The sequence below is a fragment of the Anolis carolinensis genome, chromosome 3, assembly GCF_035594765.1.
Source record: "Anolis carolinensis isolate JA03-04 chromosome 3, rAnoCar3.1.pri, whole genome shotgun sequence".
Lineage (NCBI taxonomy): Eukaryota > Metazoa > Chordata > Lepidosauria > Squamata > Dactyloidae > Anolis > Anolis carolinensis.
The window spans coordinates 204,520,142-204,544,971 of NC_085843.1; the positions used below are offsets into that span (position 1 = coordinate 204,520,142).

A 24,830-nucleotide genomic window follows, 5' to 3' on the forward strand; every position below is an offset into this window, starting at 1 on the left:
ATATACACATTAGAGGAGCTACAGTAATACCGTTATGAGAAAGTGCTGTTCAAGCTGACCTAGGAATTGTGGGAGAAGTCCAAAACAGCTAGTGGGCCCAAGTTTGCCCATGCCTGGTAATTACAGATAAAATATCCACAAATATATTAACAAAACCTGGCTCTCAGAATTAAAAACTCTAAAACCAGGACAGTAAATAAAGAACAACACTCTGAAAACAGGGGAATTCCAGACAGGAACTCCAGACCTCCCAACAGGGAGGAATCAGCCAGGCTTTCAAGTTACAAGGCCATTAAATGCTAATCAAGGTGGCCAATTGACTATGCCACAACAACACGTGGCCGGGCATAGCTAGTCCATTCTATGTCTCTTAAACTTATTAGCCTATACAGCAAAATGTTCTAATGTAGAAAACAACCACTGCCATCATTGTTGTTATAAAGTAAAAATGATGGGTTAAGAAAACATAATTCTACATAGGGCATCTGAGAGGATGGAGAAAGGGGGAATTGGTTCTGTTTGAGAGTTATTAATTAATTAATTAAATTTGTACCCTGCTTTCTTTCTCTAAAACAGCGGTTCCCAACCTTGCGCCTCCAGGTGTTTTGGACCTCAGCTCCCACAGTTCCTAAAAGCTGGTAAGCTGGATGGAATTTCTGGAAGTTGAAGTCCAAAATACCTGTAGGCCCAAAAGTTGGGAACCACTGCTCTAAAACAAAAGTCAAACATATTTCATGGCATGATGGGTTTCAGGAGACAGCTGGATCTGTTTGATTCAAAGTTTTTCTGAAGTCCTTCTGGTAATGTTCCCTGAAACACTGAATTCATGAAGTAGCAGGAGAAACTCCACTTTGTCCCAACCTTGTTATTACTATGGGGTAATTTTCAAGGATTAAGTATGATCAAAATTATACACAGTTTAATAGAACATATTTAAAGCTATGATCTTGAAAACTTTGTTGACAATGCTATCTATTAAAATGATCACAGTTATAGCTGAATTTATCAAAATGATCAGAGAAACATAGGGAATACAATCCCGATCTAAACCAATTTGAGGTATTATGTATATTTGAATATTTCTATCACTCCTGTTCAAACTGGCACTCTTCTGCATCCTACAGTCTTCTAAATCTGGAGATTGTTTATTTTTGAAAAATAATGTGCACTTCTTTGGGAAAAGCACTTGTAATAATAATAATAATAATAATAATAATAATAACAACAACAATAACTTTATTTTTATATCCCGCCTCCATCTCCCCGAAGGTACTCGGGGCGGCTTACATGAGGACGAGCCCAACATTAACATAGGTTAAAACACAAACTTGTATTCAAGTCCACCAAAGAATTACACACAATTAAAATTCATGTTCATCAAAAACTATACAATAATTATCCTTTTTGAATGACCCATGTTATTACTGAATTCTACCAGTTCAAGCATAATCAGTTTATAAAAAATCACACAGCACATTAAACAATCTGCCAAACACATGTGTTAATCTTCTCACCTGCCACATGCGCATCATGAACGTATATGCCATCAAACAGTGCTGCTCATGGAAAGGGGACTCATGGCCAGAAATGACTGCCATTACAGTATGAGCTCTAACCAAAGCTTCCAACTGCTTTATGTATTTTATATCTCTGATCATAATTTGGCCTCTTGAATCTACAGTCAGAAGTAACAATGAATAACGCTATAGGAAAATGTTAGTGATATACAGAATACTAGAGTAAATACTGTGGATAGACTGGTTGTGTTAATAATAACATGAAACAATTCTTTTTCTTTCTGAACTGATTCAGAAGAGTGCTCTTCTCTAAATCCAATTTTGATAATAAAAAGCAACAAAGTAAGCATTTTGTATGGTGCTTTTCCTTATTAAAAAAAGTAGCAGTCATGCTACAACTGACCAAAAGGGTGACAGCAAATTCTAAGATATGTACAACTGCAAGACTGGGAATCCTGTAGCAGTCCAAATGTTCATAGAGGACACCTCCAGAACGTTTTAACATTGGTTATCCTGGATGAAGCTGACTGGAGTTGTAGTCCCAAAATATCTGGCAGGATTCATGATTCCTATTCGTTCTCACCCATGAAAATGAAGACAAATATAAGCAACAGGGCAGCTCCAGAAGAAACCAAAGCTAAAATATATCCCTGTCACAAAATAACAAAACATGCAATGAAGAAGAAACAATGCAATAGACTTAAGATCTTTTGTTGAATTAAGTACCTTCATCCTCAGGGCTATTTCTAACAGGGTTGAGGTACAACAATATATTTATTGCCCAGTCCAGATGTTTAATAGCTTCATTAAGAGGAAATTCTTTGCAATATAGCCATTCAGCAAAGTCAATCAAATTATCCACTTTCTTTAATTCAAATTCTTTTTTCTGTATAAAGACCATAATACATCATTAGTCTTCTTGGAGGGAAAAAGAAAAATTATACATCTGAAACAAACAGCTCCCCCCCCCCCCCCCGCAACTGGCAGAGATTAGGACGTTGTGATCCCTTGGCCACAGATTCTCCTCTCCTCCCCAAACAAAGCCAGACATTCAGAAAATTGCACAAGTAATATTATCTTTAAAAAGTAGAAATATCCATACCTGTAAAACTTCAATTGCATTTTGGTAACAAGTTAACTGTCCCATAATATCTGGGGACACTGATGCCAGTCGATGCCACATATGTGACAAGTAGTCCTCACTTTCATCTCTGAATTTCTGTATTTCCATGATATAGTTACGCCCAAGTCTTGCCTTTACCATTACCATATGTTTAAAAATTGGACTATGGGAAATAATTTTACAGAATAAATGTTAGATTTAATACAGTAAGCTCAAGTAATATTTTAATGCTGCTGTTGTTTTCACTGACACACAAACTGTTTATTCATCTATCAGTCATGAAAAAGAATCCAGATGATCATTGCTCCAAAAAATGGTGTTCTAGACTTTAGTCTTATAGCAATTACAAATAATTTGATTATTTTGGCATGGCAGGGAGGTTGCACTAAATGTAGTCTTGGTATCTTCCAACTCTATGATTCTATGTTGCTATTGAAATGTAAATTCATTATATCATTGCTATCAAAGGAAATGACCTCAACAGCTAGTACAGAAGAAGAAAGGCCAGTCTAAGGAAAAACACAGGGACCATTTATCTCCTGATTATCTTGTCCTGCTGATCACACTGATGCTCATTTACTTCCAATATTGGTATCTAAGATAGCCATAACATTCTCTATTTATTAAATCTTACTAATATTCCAAAGAACTTACAGTCTGTGTTTTGTTCTAGGAAGAGTTTGAACTGCTTCATCTAACACTTTGAGGCCTCCTTTCCAGTCATTTTTATCAGCATATACTTGGAACAATAACACGTACAAGAATGTCCTTAAAGTCAAGTCTTCTTCAGCACCTTTGAAAGATTTTAAAATAAAATGTAATCAAGGCAAAACCAATCTACTCACCTAATTAAAAATAAAATAACTTATTGAAATCAAACAATCCAAACATACCTGGATAAAAATGTCCATCAGGCAAACTGCTGCTTTGAAAATCTACTGTAGGCCATTGATGCAAATCCAACATATGTTCTGCTTCCTAAATGATGTGGTACACAGTGGCGAGGAAAGAAGGAAAAGAGGAACATTTTAACTGTCATTAATACATTTTTGAAATGGAAAGGCAGGGGAACATGATTTACTTTTGAAGGAATCAGGGTCAGCATACCATTCATTTCTTCAATGGGGGTTCAGAGTCGGGTTACCAACTCCTTAATGCTCCACAAACAGACTAATGCTAATTGAATAGAATATTCTTTATTAGCTATTTAAATTGATTCAAATCAACAAAATGGAGTCTTTCAGAGAACCTATTTACTAGGCTTGCTCAAATAATTCGATTTCCCCGTTTGTCGTTAGTAATTTGTTAGTTTTGTAACTTGTGAAGCAATATTCGACCTAGATTGTCCACTCGTGTGGATCCCGCGGTTTCGAACCACGATAGGCCCTTTTTCTAATGTCATCGTTTTTTTTTCGTTAGGAAAACAAGGTTTTGCAAATCACCCAAACTTGTTTAAGTGCACTGGGGCAACCTAGATATTGTTTCCACCTTGTGGCCAATCAGAGAGCACGTTTAACCCAGGGGAGGGGCTTGTATGTCCTGAATGAAAAGAGCGTGCAAGGGAGCCTCGTGGCTCATTTGGCTCGGGATCTGCAGAGAGAGGGTGGTTGGGACTGAGATTCCAGGCAGGCAGGCAAGATTGCTTCCTTCCTTGGCTGAGCTAAAGAAGACCGGGAGAAAGGGTGGGTGGGTGAGGACTGAGGAGGAAAACGGGTGGGTGGGTATTTGGGTTAGGGTGTTTTTTCAAAGGGCCTGTGGGCTTTTTTTCCCCACCAGCTTGGCGTTTGCCATTTGCCCACCAGCCCTGCAATTTTTCTGCTGCGCCATATTGCCTGGGGCGGGGTGGGCTTTCGTTTGATTAGGAAACTTTTCTTTGCATAGGCATTAAAGTGAGTTGCAAATAGAAGAAATCAAATATTCCAATTTTCATTTTGCAAAGTCTGGCAAAACTCCCCATAATCCACCGAAAAATAACTTGGGGAAAAGGGAGGGTGTATTGTTTTTCCCTCTTTCCTTTCAGTGCGCTGCAAATCTCTTTCTCCTATCAACGCTAGCAAAGTCCGGCAAAAGGTTGCAAGTCCCATTATCCTCCGCAATACCACTTGGTTTGGGCAAAAGGGAGGGTGTATTTGTTTTCCCCTCTTTCCTTTCTTCCCTGAGCTGCTCATAGGGCTGGCAGCAGTGACTCTCTTTCCCTATCAACGCTAGCAAAGTCTGGCAAAAGGTTGCAAGTCCCATTATCCTCCGCAATACAACTTGGTTTGGGCAAAAGGGAGGTTGTATTTCTTTTTCCCTCTTTCTTTTCTCTGAGCTGCTCAATTTGGGCTCGCAGCAAATCTCTTTCCCCTATCAACCCTAGCAAAGTCTGGCCAAAGGTTGCAAGTCCCATCATCCTCCGCAATACAACTTGGTTTGGGCAAAAGGGAGGGTGTATTTCTTTTTCCTTCTTTCTTTTCTCTGAGCTGCTCAATTTGGGCTCGCAGCAAATCTCTTTCTTCTATCAACCCTAGCAAAGTCTGGCCAAAGGTTGCAAGTCCCATCATCCTCCGCAATACAACTTGGTTTGGGCAAAAGGGAGGGTGTATTTCTTTTTCCCTCTTTCCTTTCTCTGAGCTTGTCAGGACCCAGGCTGCAGAGCACCAATAACCTTGCGCAGAGACCAGATTCTATCTAATATCTTTATTAAAGAAATATATAAAGTCAATAAAAACAAGTGAAGAATAAAGTTCAGAAGCAGACCTTTCAGGAAAGGCCAAATATAGTCCAGGAAAATAATGTCCAATATAAGATATTAGAGTCCAAGGTTATAATCCATTAACCGAAACACACACTTTGCCAAGCAGAAGTGTGGGGAGATGACAAGGTCTTTAGTCCATTGAAGCTTGACAACAAGGCTAGAACTTAAGCTTGATTCTTGGCTGGATCAAAGACTTGAAACGTGGCAACTTGAAGCATGAAACAAGGTCCGTGGCAAAACGTGAGACAAGGCAAGACTTGAAACTAGATCCGGGAAGCAGGGAACAAGGAATACGAAGTCCACACACGATCTCTCTCTCAAGCTGATCAATTGACTCCGAAAGGTTCCCCTTGCGGCAAAACCCCTATATAGGGTCTTGTTTTCCCGCCAACAGAACACTTTCCCTGGAGAACAAGAAGTGAAAGCCAACTCTGTCCAGATGCATGACTCCTTAGAATTTCCCAAGGGAAGCAGACCTAATCAGCTAATTGTCTGGCAGCGATTCTGAGGCTCCGGCGATTAGCCTCCCTGACTCCTCTATCTCTATTATAATTGTCCTTTCGGGAAAACGGGGGAGAATTCTGCCCAAGGCTTGTTTGGTTAACTTCCTGAGGACAAACATCCTCCAGGTGGAGAGGCTCCGATTCAAGCTGAACCGGTGGAAATCCCACGTTTTCCTCCTCGTCTGCCACAATAGCACTAGGAACGGGACTACAAGGCCCATGAGACATCACAGAGCTGCTCATAGGGCTGGCAGCAGTGACTCTCTTTCTCCTATCAACCCTAGCAAAGTCTGGCCAAAGGTTGCAAGTCCCATCATCCTCCGCAAAACCACTTGGTTTGGGCAAAAGGGAGGGTGTATTTCTTTTTCCCTCTTTCCTTTCTCTGAGCTGCTCATAGGGCTGGCAGCTGTGACTCTCTTTCCCCTATCAACCCTAGCAAAGTCTGGCAAAAGGTAGCAAGTCCCATAATCCTCCGCAATACAACTTGGTTTGGGGAAAAGGGAGGGTGTATTTCACAGTGAAGGAACCTCTATTGAACAGGAAATAACAATTCAAAAGCAGGAACAGATTTTTGCAATTGTTAAATAAAGTTTTTTAATATAAACTATGAAATTGCGCAATAAATCTTAGGAAAAGGCAAACGCTCTGCAATTTGGCGAGCAAGCAGGGTGGATTGTGTTCTCCCATTGTACCAAATTTGATCAGTATAGCTGAAAAAATGAGTGCAGGAGAGCCCCATAAAAGCCCCCCCCCTTGGGCTGTTTTGGGCCACTGTGCATGCGCGTCCGCCATTAACGAATTACTTTTGAAACTAATGAATTTTTGTTAATTTCGAATTTTTTTGAGGGCAAAATTCGGAAATGACATCAGAAACAAAACGCTACCCCCCCCCCCCTACTTTTGAAACGAGTTTAGAATCAAATTTTTCGTGGATCGCTCAAGCCTACTATTTACATCTTGGTATAAATCTGTATGACTTAAATCAACCTAATTCTGCTATTGAGCAAAAGGGACATGCACCTATGAATAAATTAGACAATATTAAGTCTTTTGGTTATTAATTTGGGAGGCAAAACTCAACCACAGGTCACAAAAAACAATACATTACCTGCTTATGTTTAGACTCTGATGCTTTAATGATGCTCTTGAGAATGACCTCAGTGGGCAGTTTGAGCTGTTGCCTGTCTGCTGAGGAACCAATGAAAGGTAAGCAAGCATTCCAGAAATGTCTACCTGCTATCATGGCAAGATCAATATCACCAGCTTCTCCTGCAAATCTAGAAAAGCGAAACACAGCAATATAGCTCTTATTATTTCTCCTTGTAGCAAAGATTGCACACGTGACAGGGGATTACAATGTCAGTCAATCACTTCCTGAGTGATAACAGAACAGATCCCTATTGATCACAGTAGCTGCTGACCCATAAGTGGGTTGGGGAACTTTCATGGTCTTTATATGGACTAAATTATACGTAATCACCATGTTTACAAGCAGCCATGAATGTACAACTCTTGGTTACACATTTGTAACTATCCATCAGGATTGTCATGGGAAAACAAATTTCCTGAAAAAGACCAAATTGCCAAGAATTCTGCAGATTTTCTCAATTTTCTTAAAAAGATGGCTCAGTTTTTGTCAGGTCCTTTTTTAACTTAGGATCAGAAAATCTATGGGTATTCTCTACATCCCTGAAACATACCTTGCACTTTCCACAAAGGATTTTGATGCGACAGCACGCATATGCTTTTTGCCACCCAAATTTTCCATCATGCTTTTCCCTTGTGTACAAGCAGCAATACTTAGCATTTGTTGTCTTGCTGAGTAGTCACTCCTGTATAAAAAAGCCCAAGATGTTGACAGGGGAAGTACAATATTAGAGAGAGAGAAACAAATATCCAGTACCTTTGCCAGCAAAGAATACTTCTGTTTCCAGTGGTGAGCTTAAAATGGGAATGAGAGGTTGCTATTTACCATGAATGGTCGTTTTAGGAACCATTCATCTCATGCCAACCTGATCAAGACAGGAATCTCAAAGTATTCCAAACGATTGCATCTTTTACTGCTAACACACTCTCCCCTCAATTTGATTATACAGCCTTGCTGACTATCAAAAATATTGAACAATGATAGAACAGAAAGAAATTGAAGATTTTCATATATTTCTTCAATTGTAACATGCCATCGATTGCAAGGTGCACCCTAATTTCAGTACCACTACCGCCAACAAAAATACCTAAGATGTGTCCCCTTTTTAGAGATGTATTGTTTATATAAGAAAAAAATGTGTCCTAGAACTAAAGAAATACAATCTCTCTCTCTCTTCCTACCACATCATAGATCTTAATTTCCTACAAACATCCTGTTATTTATTGGATTCTCCCCCTGAGAATCAAGTAGCTTTTAAAACATTTTTGAAAGTGTTATTTGAATGTTCTGCAAGGAAATCTGCTACAACTTGCTAGCCTTCTGTTTCTCCTGGAGGCTCTCCTGACCTGAATTGCCACTTGCATTTAAACACAATATTAGGACCTTAACAACTCCTTAAAAAGCTCAACCTCAAACAACCTACTGCTATCAGTTTCCTTATCTGCTTCCTCCTCAGAATTCTCTTCATCTTCACTACCAAACTCCTCTGTATCATTTTTACAAGTTGGACCTAAATCCGTCACAGGTAAGTTACATTCAGAAACTGCCCTATCAACAGAATTGTGTGGATCAACCAAATGCATTGTTTTTTCTTCATATTTCAAAGCTTTAGCATAAGAAAAAAAACGTCAATGCCTTCCTTTCTTAACTCTTTGGCATTAACATCATGAGGAGACAAGAAAGCTTGGAAAAGATCAAGATGCTGGGGAAAATGGAAGGAAAAAGGAAGAGAGGCCGACCAAGGGCAAGATGGATGGACGGTATCCTTGAAGTGACTGGGTTGACCTTGAAGGAACTGGGGGCGGTGACGGCCGACAGGGAGCTCTGGCGTGGACTGGTCCATGCGGTCACGAAGAGTCGGAGACGACTAAACGACTGAGCAGCAGCACCTGTTCAATCAGATCTCACTGAATTTTATTACTTACATGAGATTAGTGATGATAGTAACATTAAATAATGTATGTACTGAATCAAACTGATCTATCGAATCATTAAAATTTTAAAATGACTGAAATTACCTAAATTTGATAAATGTATTGTATTTAATAATTTTTGACTACGTAATGTTCACTGTTTGATATTGCACCAGAATTGGGAAAACGGCATTGCTGAACTCAAGGGGATATTTTTGTTTCCCCTTAAAATTACTTCCCCCTTAAAATGAATATAAGTCATTCCATTATTTCCCCATTTTTTCTTTTGTATGATTCATATTATTTCTTTTTAATCTTTCCCTTGTACCAACCCCTTTTCTTTGCTGTTTTTGATTTGCTTACTTGTCCTGTATGTTAATCAGGGTTCACTCTCCCATTTAACTGTTCCTGATTGGATCTCTACCTTTCCTGGATTTGACCTTCCTTCCTGAGTGAAATCTTGCAACTTGGTATTCAGGAGTTGTGCCTGAACTAACAAGTTTTGCAAGTCTATTTAAGTTTTGAAATGGACTTATTTTTCTCATTTCCAATCTTACCACTCTGGCTCAGCTTCTTTTGTTTTTAATCGTGCTGCCTGCTGCTGTGGAGACAAATTTTCATTTTCATTCTCACTGGAGATAATAAATACATTTTTTAATCGCAACTCTACTTCTAACTCAGAGATCTATCATTTAAGTGGCAATTGAATTCTTATATTAGCCACATTACGCCTCTCACTCCCTGTGACCTGCAGACTTGCAGTCTTAATGAAATTAATTCATTGACCGCTTGTTGCTTCCTCATATCTGAAGGCAAGTGGGCATCATCTGACACACTATCCACTTCATTCTGCTTTGCTCATCCTGCTTCAAAAGCCACGACCTACCTAACTGCATTGAGCCCATCTCAATTTTTGAAAATTAATTTAAATTGGAAACTATTAAAGGGGGAGAAAAAGGGGAAATCCAACTGTTGGCAAGACAGGGTTTAAAAAAAAACTGATGGACAATGGCTACAACAGTTTGGAAATTCCTTGATCAGCCTGGCCTATGTGTAGTGGATTGCTCCTTCAGAGAATGTCTGAACTTGAAAAGTTTTAAATATTCAGAATTTGTTCTATCAATGTTATATCATCCTCTAAACAAGAAAATAACAATGTTTAAAAATATCCTTTTATATATATATCATGAAAATACATATTTTTATAAAAGAATTAGGCAGCACATTTACTATTTCTGTTAGGTTCCTAGACTACACTTGAAAAGGACTGATTAGGGGTATTAATACTCAGTCTTGTCAGACATACACATACCATACCAACAGGATGCAGAGTGTAATTAAATGAGATATACAGTTTTGTACTTTAATAAGAACCCTACTGTCTCCTTGGTGATGAGGAAGTTGGATTTTTCCTTAAAACAAGTCATAGTTCAATATTACATCCAAAATAGTTAGCTGTGGTTCACATTAATTGTGGTTTCAGAGTAAGCTAGGATGTGAAACTAACTCATATTAATGTGGGAGTTTGTTATATCAAAATTGGTCCTTATTCATTAAAAGATAAATGAAACATGTCATCTGCAAGCAATCTCCAATACAGTAAGAAACATTATTAAATAGGAACAAAATACATTTTATTTATTTTAGTGAAAGGTATGATATAGTTACATGCTTCATGATTTTTTTCATCGCATTATAGTCACACACCCTTTTTTCGACCATAAAATATTTATTTTAGATCCTCTAATGCTGATGGATTGGAAAGCCTTGCTGATCTTGCTCTGCAGGAAGGGAGGACAGATGATGGGTGGGCAGACGAAACAGAGATGGATAACCAGGCATAAGTGAGGCAAGCAAATATCTAATCAGGAGCTGTCTAGTGCACACTGCAGGCCAAAACATGACCATCTCAAAGACAGAGGAGAGTTCTGGAACTAACAAGTGCCTACTAGCGCTTTTAAAAAGGCACAACTACACATGCAAGCATAGTGACACCAATGGAGCCAGCTTTTTGAGTTCTAAAATTACAGTGGCGACCATTTAGAAGTAGAAAATTAATTCCGTCTTATTATAATAATGGTTTAGAGAACACAGCAGCATGAAGATAATAATTTCAATGAATGCAAGTGCCATTTGCAAAGCACACAACCCACTGGGTAAACTATGGTGCACTAACTACTGTATATAGTTGTGTATACGAGAACTACATGTAGAATTTGAAGGCAGGGTTGGGGCCAAAATTATGGATTTTCATATGACCCATGGATATGTCAAGGGTGATTCTGTGGAGAAAGAAAAGTACTAATGCTGCCTCAAAGGGCCAGCTGCCCTGGCCACCGCTTCCCCACATGGGTGTTCAAAAAGGGAAGAAGAAGTGGCACCACGACAAAGAGAATAGAGGGATTGGTGCTTATTTTAGGTTATCCAAGGATGGACTAAGAACTTGCGTGTCACCACTTTATTTTTTTTTAATGATATTTTCATATAGGGGTATAAATTAAAAATAGGGAAGATGAGGGTAGCACTTGGGAAGGGGAAAATAAGAGGAGGGTATGAGGGATGGGTATGGAAATGGGGGAAAGGGTAAAATGGGAAAAATTCAAGGGTTTAGGGGTTTTTCAAGTTAAAAGCTCTTCAAGGTAATTGCAGTCTTTTAAAAATCTCTCTTATTCTATCAGTGTCTCTTCTGCAAATGAATCCCTTGCAGGTGCGATTTCATATCTGTTATATGATAAAGTTCATTTTTTCCTTTTTCATACATTCTTTTGTTGGTGTCCAGTCTGTTGCTTTTTTCGGAATTCCCTGATTGTTCTTTAATTGATAAGCTAGACTGTCCATGTTCATAACATCTAAGACTTTCAGAATCCATTCCTCTATTGATGGGTTTCCTTGACCTTCCAATTTCTTGCGTATGTTATTCTTGCCGTCATTACTAAGTAATTGATTAAAATGTCTTTGTTTCTGCCTGTTTCAAAATCTATCATGCCTAATAGGAAAATTCGGCTTTTATTTGTATTTTGGATTGTTTGGAAAAGAAGTAAGATTTTTGGCAATATAGAATCATAGAATAGTAGAGTTGGAAGAGACCTCATGGGCCATCCAGTCCAACCCCCTGCCAAGAAGCAGGAAATATATTCATCTTTATGGCAGATATCCAGCCCATTAGGGAAAGATTAAGATATTTCCATTTTTCTAAGATCTTCTTAATCTCCTTCCATTTTAATTCATAATTATTTTTCAGTAGCTGTGCATTTTTGAGGTAATACTTACTCCCAAGTATTTAATTTTATTCGTAATTTGCAGCCCCGGTTTTTTTTGGATATATTTTTCGTTAGGATCATATCTTATTTATCCTCAGACCTGCCAGTTTCCCATACTCGTCTATTTTTTTCTATCCAGTTCTCTATATTTCCTAATGGATCTTCTACAATACAGATCAAATCATCGGCAAACGCTTTTATTTTATAACCTTCTTTTCTTATTTTTGCTCCTATTAATCTTTTGTCTTCTCTAATTACATTCATCAATATTTTCAAAGTAAATATGAATAATAGTAGCGACATCGGGCAGCCTAGTCTTACTCCTTTGTGTATTGAGAGGCTTTTTGCTTCTTGTCCATTTATGATTAATTTGGCTTCCTATATTCATAGATGGCTTTTAAGGCGTTTGTAAATTGGTATCCCAAATCTAATTTTTTATTAACTTTAACAGAAAATCCCAATTCACATTATCAAAAGTGAACATTCTTTTTTATTTTTTTTTGTTATTTTATTATATCAATTATAGTCCTGAAGTTATCTTTTATCTTTCTTCGTGGTAAGAAGCCTGCTTGGTCTTCCTTTATCCATTCTTTTAAGAATAGTTTGAATCTATCTGCAAGAATGTTTGTGAATAATTTATAATCAGTATTCAATAATGAAATTGGACTATAGTTTCTTAATTCTGCTGATTCAGAGTCCTCTTTATGTATCAATATTATATTTGCTTCTTTCCAGGATTTTGGGATTTTTCGGTTCGTCAATGCTTGATTCATTATTTCCTTCAATATAGGGATATGTTCTTCTTTAAAAGTTTTTTAGTATAAGGCCGTAAAGTCATCTGGTCCTGGAGCCTTCGTCGCATCTAGCTTCTTAATTGCCTGATGTATTTCTTTTTCTGTTATTTTTTTATTTAGTACTTCCCTCTGCTAGTCTGGGACTTTTTGCAAATTCTGTTTGTTCAAATATTGTACTATATCCTCTTTCTTTATTTGATCTTTTGAGTATATTTTTTTGTAAAATTTGTAAAACTGGTGTATAATATCCTGGTCTGTTGTATATGTCCTTCCTTCTGTACAGATTTTTGTTATTGAGTTTGCCTTCTCTTCCCTATTTTTCTGGCCAGCCACGTCCCCGGCTTATTTGCGTTCTGGAAGTGGTATTGTTTGATATAGTTTAATTTCTTAGCAAGTTGTTCTGTTTCTAAGTTGTTTTTTTGCTTCTGTAGCTGTTCTAATTCTTGCTTGCACTTATTGTCTTTGGGTTTTTTTTAAGTTGAGTTCCATTTTAGTGATTTTGTCCATAACTTCCTTCATTTCCATGATGTTTTTTGTTTCTTAGTGCATTTTGTTGTATGAGATGACCCCACAGCACTGCTTTGCTGGCATGCCATACTGTCTGAATTAAAGTCTTCAAATTTTTATTAATTTTAAAATATTCTTTTATTAATTCTTTGTTTCTTATTATGTCTTGCTCTATCATAGAATCATAGAATAATAGAGTTGGAAGACACCTCATGGGCCATCCAGTCCAACCCCCTGCCAAGAAACAGGAAATTGCATTCAAAGCACCCCCGACAGATGGTCGTTAAAAGGTTTTCGTTTAAACGCCATTTCCTTTGTCTTTGAGAGTTTGATTTATCATAATTTCTATGGAACAATGGCTGGTATGAATTCTGGGCAGGATCAGTACATTTGTAGACCTGGACCAACTTTTATGTCTATTTGAGAAGAAGGTGAAATCTTTCTCCCCTTCATGGTGACTCCTCCATGTGTCCTTTAAATTTTGATCCTTCAAAAGATTTAGGAAGGTTTTTGGTAGCTTGCTTGATGTTTTTTCCTTTGCTTTTTTTGGTAGGGGCTTTTGTCTATTTTGGGGTTTACAACCCAGTTAAAATCTCCCAGAATCATTAGTTCATCAAATTTTCCCCTTCAATCAAGTCTTTTAATTTCTTTACAAAAGTTGTTTTAGGTCCGTTAGGGGCATAGATATTACACACTAATATTTTTTTAATTTTCCTTTATAAATGTTATTGCTATAATTCTACCTTCTTCATCCTTGAATGCCAATTCTGCCCTTAAGTTTGGCTTGGCATAGATTACTACCCCTCTTTCCTTTCCCATCATTCTTTTGTGTTAAGTGTGCAACGTATTTTTGTGCAATGTGGGTTTCCTGTAGTGCAATTAAATAATAATTTCCTTTATCTGTTTGAAAACTTCTTTCTTTTATTGGGTGAGTTTAACCTATTCACCATATTACAAAAGCGTTTAATTTCCCTCATCTTTTTCTTTGTCCACTACTTCCATGTTTGTTTATGCCTTTCCCTTCGGTAGGTCCACTTTTTCAGGTGATACAGTTCTTGTTCTTTTCATTTCCCTCTTAGTCTCTTTGGCTTTCCTTTTCCATATCCGCTTTCATCTTCTTATAGAATTTCTTGGCTTTTTCCTCAGACATTAGCCAATATTTCTCTTTGTTGTAAGTCACCATCACCCCTTCTGTTCTTTCCCATCTAAATCTTATCTGATTTCTTTTTAGTTCTTCTATCAGGAACATGTATTTTTTTCTTTGCATTATTGTTATGTTGGGTATTATTTCAGGATTACGATTTTCTTCCCTTTATGGAATGTTGGGTTTTGGTTGCTTGATTTTAGCATTTCTTCTGTAACTTGTCCTTCGAAAATGGACGATCATGTCTCTCGCCACTTTGTGTTTTTTTCGCGTTGTTCATAGTTGTTCGATATACTCTATATTCTCCTTAACTTCTTCTGTTGACTGGAATATCTTGGATGTTCTTTTTGTTATTAACTCTTTTAAATTTTCTCTGTCTTGAAAGTTTTTATATCTCAATTGAAATTCCAATTCTCTCTGCTCAAGCTGTTCTTGTTTATTCTCTAATTTGAGATTTTTGTATTCCAAATTTTCTATTTTCTTTTGTAGTTTCTCCTGTATTTTTTTTTGGTCTTCAATTTATCCTTTTTGACAGCTCCCAGTTCTTGTTTCAGATCATCCATGTCTTTCCATCTCTCCTATTTCGTTAAAGATTTCTTCCTTAACCATATTTAAGTTTTCTGCAAATTCTTGTCTTAAATTGTACATCTGGTCCTCTGTTAGTTTTTGGTATGCATCTTGTTTATCTGAGATCTTCTGGATCACTCTCATCATGTCCTTTAATGTTATCTCCTCTGTTAGTGAGTTCTTGTTATACTTGTAGTTAAGCTGGTCATTTTTTTCTTTTGCTGCAGTCATTTCTTTATGGTTATTATCTTACCTTTGTCAATCTATTTTCCCCCACCTCATGTGCTCTTGCATTCTCTTATTTTTGTGTCTTATATCTTTTCTCCTTGGAATTCTTCTTCTCTCCTTTTCTTGCTTATCTTTCTCTGCCCTTACTCCATCTCCTCTTCTCTTGGGTCTTCCTCTTCTCTTCTTTTGCTCTAGTTCTTTGTTTCTGAAAAAATTGGGGAGGGGTGGTTTATGGGGGGGGTTGGGCTCTGGGAGGGGCTTACCATTCCGGAGGTCTTCTCTTACATACTTAATTCAGAGGCTTTCCTTCTTATCCCTTCTTCCTTCTCTCTTCTCCCATTTGTGTCGCTTTTCCCCTTTTGGGGGATTGCGGCCTCATTTTTCGGGCAGTTTCCACCCATTCTTGAATCCTCCTGGGTTCACTTCTGCCCTTACGTTCACTTCTTCCAGCTCTTCTGCCCTTCTCCTTTAGCAGCCTTCCGATTCCAGTTTCCGCCCTCACCCCGTCTCTTCCTGTTCCTTCTTCTGTTCTCGCGTGGTCTCGTTCTCCCCCTCCTTCACCTTCCCCTGTTCATCTTGTTTAGAGAAGGCTCACAGCTAGTCAAAACAGTTCCTCCCTCAAGGTCAGTCTAGTCAGTCCCCATAATGGCGGGCTTTTTTCCTCCCAGTTTCAAGGGTTCAGGGAGTTCTTCTTAAATTATATTACTTTAGTTTGTTTTTTCCATTAATGCCCAATTTGTTTAATGTCCCAGTTTTCCAATTTTAAGGAGCATTGTTTTCTTTTCCTTAAAAATCCTTTAGATCCGTTTCTCTAGCAAGCGCTCCTTATTTTATCATTTAGAGGCTGCTCCTTCCTTGAAGACTGAAAACACTCATTTTACTTACTTCATAGTGGGTGCAATCTCTCTTCTTTGATTAAAAATGTGCATGGATGTTCATTGCCAGGGAATTCCATCCGGAATTCCTGTTTTCTTCCCAGCGGCTACCTGCCCTATGGACACCTTTACCGGGTCCTGGGATCCCTGCCCTTTGAGGGGGTAGGGTTTCTCACAACCATTGGTGGGTGTCCTGCAGGCTTTGCATTCCCCCTTGACTTCAATCCATAGACGGGGGGATGGGGCTATCACTCTCCAGCCGCCAGTGAAGATCGGTCCTCCAAGAGCTCTCAGAAGACTCAGCTGATCACCATTCACGCCACACCGGAAGTCGTGTCACCACTCTATTCAAAGAATGGAATGGTCCCTTTTTGATAAGTGTTAAGGTACAGTACTCACAATGACCAATGGATAAGTTTTTAGGGTTGGTTTTTTTTACTAAAATTTCTAGATTTATAATTGAGTATATAGGGTAAGCATTCCATTATGTTGCTTTTCCGTAAAATCATTTGCGGAAAAGAAGCAAAAAAGTCAAACAAATGAGAAATAGGAATAACTGACAGTGGAAAATGGAGAATTCATCTCTTTTTGACACAGGAGCAAATTCTCTATTTGTTTGGGAGTGAGTAAAAGGAAAATACATAATGTAAAAATAACAGTAAATCTATTCTAAAAATGTAAAATTGGTAAATTTGAGTAAGAACAAATGCATTAGAGGAGAGAAGCTGGTGAGTTGCTGAGCCTAAAAATGGGCCAAGATTTAATTTTTACTTTCTGTCTTTCGGTCTGTTAGGTTCAATCCTGAAATAAAACCCACAAAAGCCACATACAAGCTTCCTTTTAGTTTCATCAGGTTTTATTTGAATTAAATGGGTCACTCAAAGCTACAGCCTCCTTGTTGCCAATTTAAAATTTCAATTAAAACACTTCCACAAGAAAGTTGCAAACAACTTTCTGTCATGTATTTTTGCCAAGAATCAAGTTTTACGTTTCTTAAAGTGAGTACAATGCAATAATAACTATGGCCATTAGAGGTCAGTGAAGTTCTGTTTTATATATTGGAAGACCATTCTGAAATTATTTAATTCATTTCCCCATCTTAATATTGACCTTTCAGTAAAGATCCATAATGAATTATATTTATAAATAGCATTGGTATTCACCATTAGCATTCCTATTTACCATTAAATGTGAATCTTAAAAGATAGGATGTCATTCTCATTCATTAGATCTGGAAATGGGATTTAAACTTTTTTTCACGGATGAAAAAAACCTCAAACAAAATGCTATAGGTACAAATACACCGTTTATCTGAAAGATGTGAATAAATAAATATAGGAGTACTGTGTATAACATGCAGGATCCATTCCAGCACAATTTCGGTATATAATCTGGAACCTCTTTTATTCCTTACCTGAAATCAACAGTGCCTAGGGCTTCTGGCTGAAGGTATTTTATTATCTGAAATAAACAATAGCCAAAGCATATCACAAAATTGTGCTGGAGATGCTCAGAGAAGGCCTCCAGCATAACTCGATGGCCCCTTCTACATTGCCATATAATCCAGATTTTCAAAGAAGAAAATCTATGTTATCTACTTTGAACTAGATTATATGAGTCTACACTGCCATATAATCCAGTTAAAAGCAGAACATCTGGATTGAATATGGCAATGTAGAAGTGACCTATGATCAACTTCTGGCCGAACTCCCAGCTGAACCTCCAGTAGAAGTTGGTCATAGAATTGTCCAGGGGGTCTAGACAGAATACTTCTCTAAGCATCACCAGATCTTCCTTCAGTGGAACTCTAAAGTATTCCAAGTTCTTACCATATAACTGAAACTGAGTTCAGTGAGTTCATACAATTTGGGAGCCGCTGTAATTTTAAAAAATGACTATTCAACAATGAATGCTGCAAAAATTAAAAAAAACCCACCAAGAACTGGTGGAAAAATATTTTAAAAGACAGCAGAAGTCTTAACAGTGATTACAGGCCTTAGGATAGAATATTCCCATTCTGTGTTTAAACCCAAAGCTAGAATAAACTCAAGTCTTCTCACTTTAAATTTAGTTAATGGATACCTGAACACAAAGAATGTAAGTCTTGACTTGATCCTCTACTCAACTAGCATCTTATAGCAGCTTCAAACCCTGGATTAACCAGCTTCTAGCAACTTTCAATTATGCTTACAACATTTCTTACAGATCAACATTTGTCAGTTACACATTTACTTACATTCCTTTTTTCTTCATCTCAGTGTTGCCCAGAGCTTTATCGTCTAAATCCAAAGCCTTCTGAGTGCAAAATGTCACCAGTTCGTGGTCGTGAATGGTGTAGGCAAAATGTGCAAGCCTGGTCATGGTTTGAAGTTGAACCAGTGAATCTGTCCAGTTGCACTCTAAAGCCATTTTCACTAACTGCAGACAACAGTAGGACAATGTAAACATTTAGCACTGTCAGTCTGTTATAATTTTGGAATTATAATTATACTTCATGAAGCCAAACATACCAGGAATAAAAGCCAAACAAAATGAACTAAACCAAAGTTCCTCAAAGCAGAGCAAAGCAGACAGCAATCTCCCAAAGCGGACAAGAGCACGAGGCATGGAGGTTGCTTCCTTGAAACTTTAAAGGCCTGAACACCTATGCCAGTGCTCCCTCTCATGCTAGTGCTCCCACTTAACTTAAAACACTGTTCTTATGTCAAAGTGAAACACGGTCCAAGTGATGGCTCTTAACTCAAAATGCTTTTATGTTGGGGAAGCTCTTAAGTCAAGGTTCAACTGTATTTAAGTTCATGGATGCAGTGATCTCACTGCATATTACAAATTGAGTATCCCATAACAGAAATGCTTGGGATCAGAGGTCGTTTGGCTGTCAGCCTTTTTTTGCTTGGATTTTGGAATATCTGTGAAATAATGGGAATCTGAGCATAATGCTAAAGAATTCACATCTCTCACCATTTCACAGATTCTTGCATCTCTCTCTAGTCTTGCATCTAACTTCATTCACTACTTGCGTTGTATATGAGATGGGAAGAGACTGAGGATCAGAGAGACTGGGGATATAAAGGACCTGATACTGTATTTGAATTTTTTTTTTACAATAAATACTGTGTAAGACTACAGGTTTCTCTCTTCAAATGTCTTGCTGCACTATATAAGCAACAGCTTTATTGGCACACTCACTTCCCTTTCAGCTACTATGCTTCACTTGGCTTCAGTTAAAGCATTGGGTTGAACAGAGTAATAATACCGGCTCTATTCAACCCAGTGCTTTTGTCTGTCAGCAGAACAGAAAACTGGAGAGTTAAGATGTGGTGAATAATAGAAATGGAAAATTAACAATGTCAAAAAATAAATCATTGTACATATTTTCAGAAGAATGGAAATGGAAATTCAGTAGAATTTTAACAATATCTATAGGAGGAATATACAATATATACAGTAGTCTCTCACTTATACAAGCCTCGCTTATCCAAGCCTCTGGATTATCCAAACCATTTTTGTAGTCAATGTTTTCAATATATCGTGATATTTTTCGTAAATACAGTAATTACAACATAACATTACTGCATATTGAACTACTTTTTCTGTCAAATTTGTTGTATAACATGATATTTTGGTGCTTAATTTGTAAAATCATAACCTAATTTGATGTTTAATAGGCTTTTCCTTAATCCTTCCTTATTATCCAAGATATTCGCTTATCCAAGCTTCTGCCGGCCCGTTTAGCTTGGATAAGTGAGACTCTACTGTATAAAGGGAAACATATGTACAGGTTTAGAGACATAAACTGTTAGCACATTCACTTGTAAATGTTAAAACAAACAGAAGTATATCATTTACTGTATATGAAATGGAAGAAAAAAAAACATGAAATTTATAGAGAAACCAAAGGAGAATCTGGAAATCCACTTTTAAGACTAATTTATGTATATGTTTGCAGTTTTAGAGTTATAGACAGAAATGTATGTCTGTGAAGCAATCATTATCGTCTCTGTTTGTACTTGTAAATATTATTGCTTTTCTTTTTGTGGTTATTGTTTGTGGTTATTGTTAAAAATTTAATTTAAAATATTACCGTGTTTCCCCGAAAATAAGACAGGGTCTTATATTAATTTTTGCTCCCAAAGATGCTCTAGGTCTTATTTTCAGGGGATGTCTTATTTTTCCATGAAGAAGAATTCACATTTATTGTTGAACAAAAAATGAACATTATATACTGTACAGTAGTTGTCATCACAAACCAGCATAACCAGACAAACTGAATCCTATCAAGAATTTGTTACTACCAATATTTCCATGTACAACACTTTATGGTACGTACATTTACCGATCCTGCATGCTCTGGTGTTCTGTTCGGTGGGCATGCTTCCAAACAAAAACTTTGTTAGGTCTTACTTTCGGGGGAGGCCTTATATTTAGCAATTCAGCAAAACCTCTACTGGGTATTTTCTGGGGATGTCTTATTTTAGGGGAAACAGGGTAGTGAAAAAACACAGTGCTTTTGGATTCAGCTGAGTAAAGAAGCAGTTTCCCAGATGCAGACTTGAAGCAGGCACAAGGGGAGCGAAGAGTCAGTTTATTACCAGCAAGAGCTGGCTGCACCTGCTTCTGCTTTATAGCCCTGAGTCCCCTCCCAGCTGCTAGGGCAGTTCCTAGTTACTCAGCTACATTTCTGGCAGCTATTCTAGCTGAATGACGTCTCTGCTCTGTTTCCTTTCGCCTCTCCTGAAATGTGGGTACTTGCAAAAATCTTCTCCTCAGATTCATGAACACTTTCCTGCTCCCCTTCCTCTTCCCTAACAAAAACCAATTTTTAATATAGTGCAACAAGTCATGTGAAGAGAGAAGCCTAGAGTCTTTCCTGCACTACTGTTTATAGCAGAGAATCTATCACACTGTATGCAGATTGTTTGCCAGTAATGCTTCTTTTCATCACGTAATAATCGCACCCCCCCTTTTTCGACCAAAAAGGCATAGAAATGCAACTATTCATCAACAAAATAAGGTATATCCCATCATTCCATGGCTCATGGAAATCAACTGAAGTTCTAGTGTATCATCCATATACTGCTCATATCTGACACATTTTGAAGTGGTTACAAAGAATCTGTGGCACAAACATATAAGACCAGTGAAGTACTAAGCTAATAAACTGAAGCAATGCAACACAGAATATCTGGACCCTCTGTAGGATTGTGCTCCCTCTTAAGCATCTGATTTCAACATTGGGAGGACTGCATCTACCTTTGCTCCTAGAAAGTCAGAAGATTACCGTGATCTGGAGCACATAACTCAGATTAGGTTGTGTTTTTTCTACAAAGAAACATGACAAATATCTTTGTGATATCAAGATGACATGCTGCTGCATTCAAAAAGTACCCAGAAATATCAGTGGTGTCAAATTCAGTAGAATTCCTGTATCAAGTGAACCCAGAAATTTCAAGCAAGGGGACTTACTCAGAGTTGCTGGGAATGCAATTGTGCAATTTGTTTAGGTAAGCTGGTTGGCATACTACCTTCTTATACTCATACTTTTGCTTAGATGCTGGTTTAAATTTATTATTTTATTTTAAATTTCATAAATCTTGTTTGTGTCTATTATATCCTAACGTAGGATATAAATAAAATTCATTTTACATCATTAATAATGTCCAATTACATTATATAAAAATTACTTGATAGATCAGCTGAAAGACGGGTGATAAATCGGCTAAAATGCTTTAATCAGCTGGCAGCCGGAGCAGTAATTTAACTTTCCACTGTTTCAGCATAAAAAGGCAGAGTAAAGCCTCAAAAACATTGCTTTTTAGATGACACACTCACACATATACAACTACATCAATAATGTGTGCTCTGTAAAAAGTGTCCATTCACAGAATTAAAAGGAGGAAAAAGCATACATTTGACAAACTAGGAAGTGAAAAGTCCATGAGGCCCAAACCATTGCAGGAGTACATTTCCAAACCAATAAATAGTTTGGCCATGGGACTGGATCCTTCATCATTACCCTGAATAAAAAGAAAGACTGGCATTCAGGTATTTTAAAAAACAACATTTTTTCAATACATAATGACACATATTTTACGTTATAGTAGAAACCTTCTTATCCACAGGTTAATTCTTCTATGGTAGACTGCCAATGAATACCTGGTACTGCAAACTATATTTCAGAGGGGGGGACTTCTGTTTCACCTACCTGTACCTGACAAAATATGTCATCTCTTGGAATTTTCTGGGTCCTCCAGAAATTACCAATTAGATGATAAATTCTAGCAGACATCATTCATTACAGTATGATTTCCTGTTTATCCATAGTTTCTTGTTATTATGATAGGTTCTGGAACGTATCCCATGCAGATACAACACCGTACTGTATAAGATTCTGCATGCATATTTCTAATTTGGAAGTTAAAAAAAACAAAAAACAGTCTACCACATGAGTCATCCATAGTTTTGAGTGACGGTATCACCTTCTTTGGTCTTTTTTAGGATTAGGATTCGGACCCTGAAGTTGTCTCTCCACATTTGTGGTTTTGACATTTGCAATTTGATTTTCCACATACTTGATTAAAAACATTATTTTTGTGTTATTTTATTTTGCTTTTGGCAGTTCATGGAGAGAAACTGAACTGTAGACCCACTGCAATTGCCCACATGATAGTTATATTGCAGTTTACAATGGTATTTGGAAAAGGAAGGAGTTTTCCACCTTCAAAATGCTCTTCCAAGATGATCTATCTTTATAAGTGCCCATTTCATAAGGGCCACAGCTAATTTTTTCCATGAACGTAATGGTCTTGCAGGTATTGGACCTTCTCTTAGATAAGCATGTCTTGTGATGACCCATGGGCCTTGTAGTCCTGCTCAGGACATTGTAATTCCTGATGAAGATGAAAACTTGGGTTTTTTACCTTCCCAGTCTGAACTGGATTCCTCTCAGCCAGATCTTTCCCAGGCAGATCTGGGAACCTTGCACCTGCAAGAAAGTTGTCTCCCAGAAGTATGTCAAACAAGCCCAGAGCCTACTTCTCCCGTATTCTTGCGCCGGGAGTTTTGTAAACAACAGAGAAGTTTGGATTCAGCTTCGCGCAGGAGTGCAAGGATTGCAGCTAAGAATGTGGCCAATTAAGACTGCTTCTCGTGAGAATCTTTGGGGAGTCTCACATCTGGTCTCAGAGTTAGCTTTCGGTTCTGATTCCCAGAGAACTGCTTCGGCGGGAAAGCTAGACTCTATTTAGGTGTTTTACCCGCGTAGTAACTTCGCGGAGTCAATTCGTCAGCCTTCGGAGCGAGTTGTGTCTGGACAGCGCGCTCCGATTCAAGCCTCGCTCCTGCTCAAGCCTTGCCTTGCTATCCAGCCTTCGCCTTGCTTCCCAGCCTTGTTTATCTACGGACTTTGCCTTGTTTCCCAGGATCAATCCTTGCCTTGTTCCACGGATTTATCAAGTTATTCCACGGACCTTGTTCTTGTTCTTAGTTACCTTGTTCCACGTTCAAGCCTTGTTTCAAGTATCAAGTTATTTCCTAGCCTCGCTCAAGTTTCATGGACTAAAGGACCTTGTCATCTCCCCTCACTTTGCTTGGCAAAGTGAGTGTTTCGGTTATTGGATTACAACTTTGGACCTTAATATTTCTTATTGGACATTGCTTTTTTGGACTAATTCTGGCCTTTCCTGAAAGGTCTAATTCTGAACTATTTTCTACACTTGTTTTTATTAACTTTATATATTCCTTCAATAAAGATATTAGATAGATTCTGGCCTCTGTGTATGGTTATTGGTGCTCTGCAGCCTGGGTCGTGACAGTTTGACTCCGCCACCCTAAGCACCAATTAACCTCGGCCAGAATGTCTACCGGAGTCGTACCTGGGCCGAGCGGCCAGCCGATTACCTACACCATCGACAAGGAAGAGGTGGACCGAATCCGTGATAAGCTCAATGCACAGGATGGAGAAATAAGGGGTTTGAAGGAACGCGGAGTTCGTCTTCCGGCCATGGCGTTGCCAACCAAGTTTACTGGAGAAGCTTCTAAGGTTCATGTCTTCCGTCGCCAATGTCAAGCTTATCTGGAGGCCCGTGCTGCCGAGTTTCCCCAAGAAGACATCAAAGTGGCATGGGTTTACAGTCTTCTAGACGGGCCAGCGGCCAGCTGGGCGACGGCACTGTTCGACCAAGTCTCTCCACACCTAAGATCAGCGCAACACTTCTTGGACCACCTCAAGGAGACTTGGGGAATCGAGGACAATTTGGAGGCAGCCGGTCACAAACTCCGTCGCCTTTTCCAAGGAGACAGACCTATGTCTCAGTATATAGCCGAGTTCCGAGTGCTGGCCCACAACACCGGCTGGAACGATGTAGCCCTCAGGGGACAATTCCGGGAGGGTCTCAACATTGAAATGCTGGAAGAAATCTCCAAGGTGGATCCTCCCCAGACCCTCGAGGCACTCATTGATCAATGTTTACGGGCTGAAGTCATGATTGCCAACAGGAAACAGTGGGTTCGAGGC

The 24,830-nt window shown here is 38.2% G+C and overlaps 1 protein-coding gene across 6 annotated transcripts in view; it reads right to left on the minus strand.

Moving 5' to 3' along the window:
• The window catches only part of cfap46 (cilia and flagella associated protein 46), a 131,189-nt gene that overhangs the window by 51,540 nt on the left and 54,819 nt on the right, over positions 1–24,830 (minus strand). For all 6 annotated transcript variants that reach the window (XM_062976115.1, XM_062976114.1, XM_062976113.1 and 3 more), the window contains exons 22-30: positions 22,225–22,332; positions 18,552–18,733; positions 7,581–7,712; positions 6,989–7,157; positions 3,534–3,618; positions 3,295–3,433; positions 2,620–2,803; positions 2,244–2,403; positions 1,515–1,675 (exon numbers count right to left, since the gene is read on the minus strand). In XM_062976115.1, coding sequence (XP_062832185.1) covers positions 1,515–1,675; positions 2,244–2,403; positions 2,620–2,803; positions 3,295–3,433; positions 3,534–3,618; positions 6,989–7,157; positions 7,581–7,712; positions 18,552–18,733; positions 22,225–22,332 — 1,320 coding nt within the window. The remainder of the gene's footprint in view (positions 1–1,514; positions 1,676–2,243; positions 2,404–2,619; positions 2,804–3,294; positions 3,434–3,533; positions 3,619–6,988; positions 7,158–7,580; positions 7,713–18,551; positions 18,734–22,224; positions 22,333–24,830) is intronic.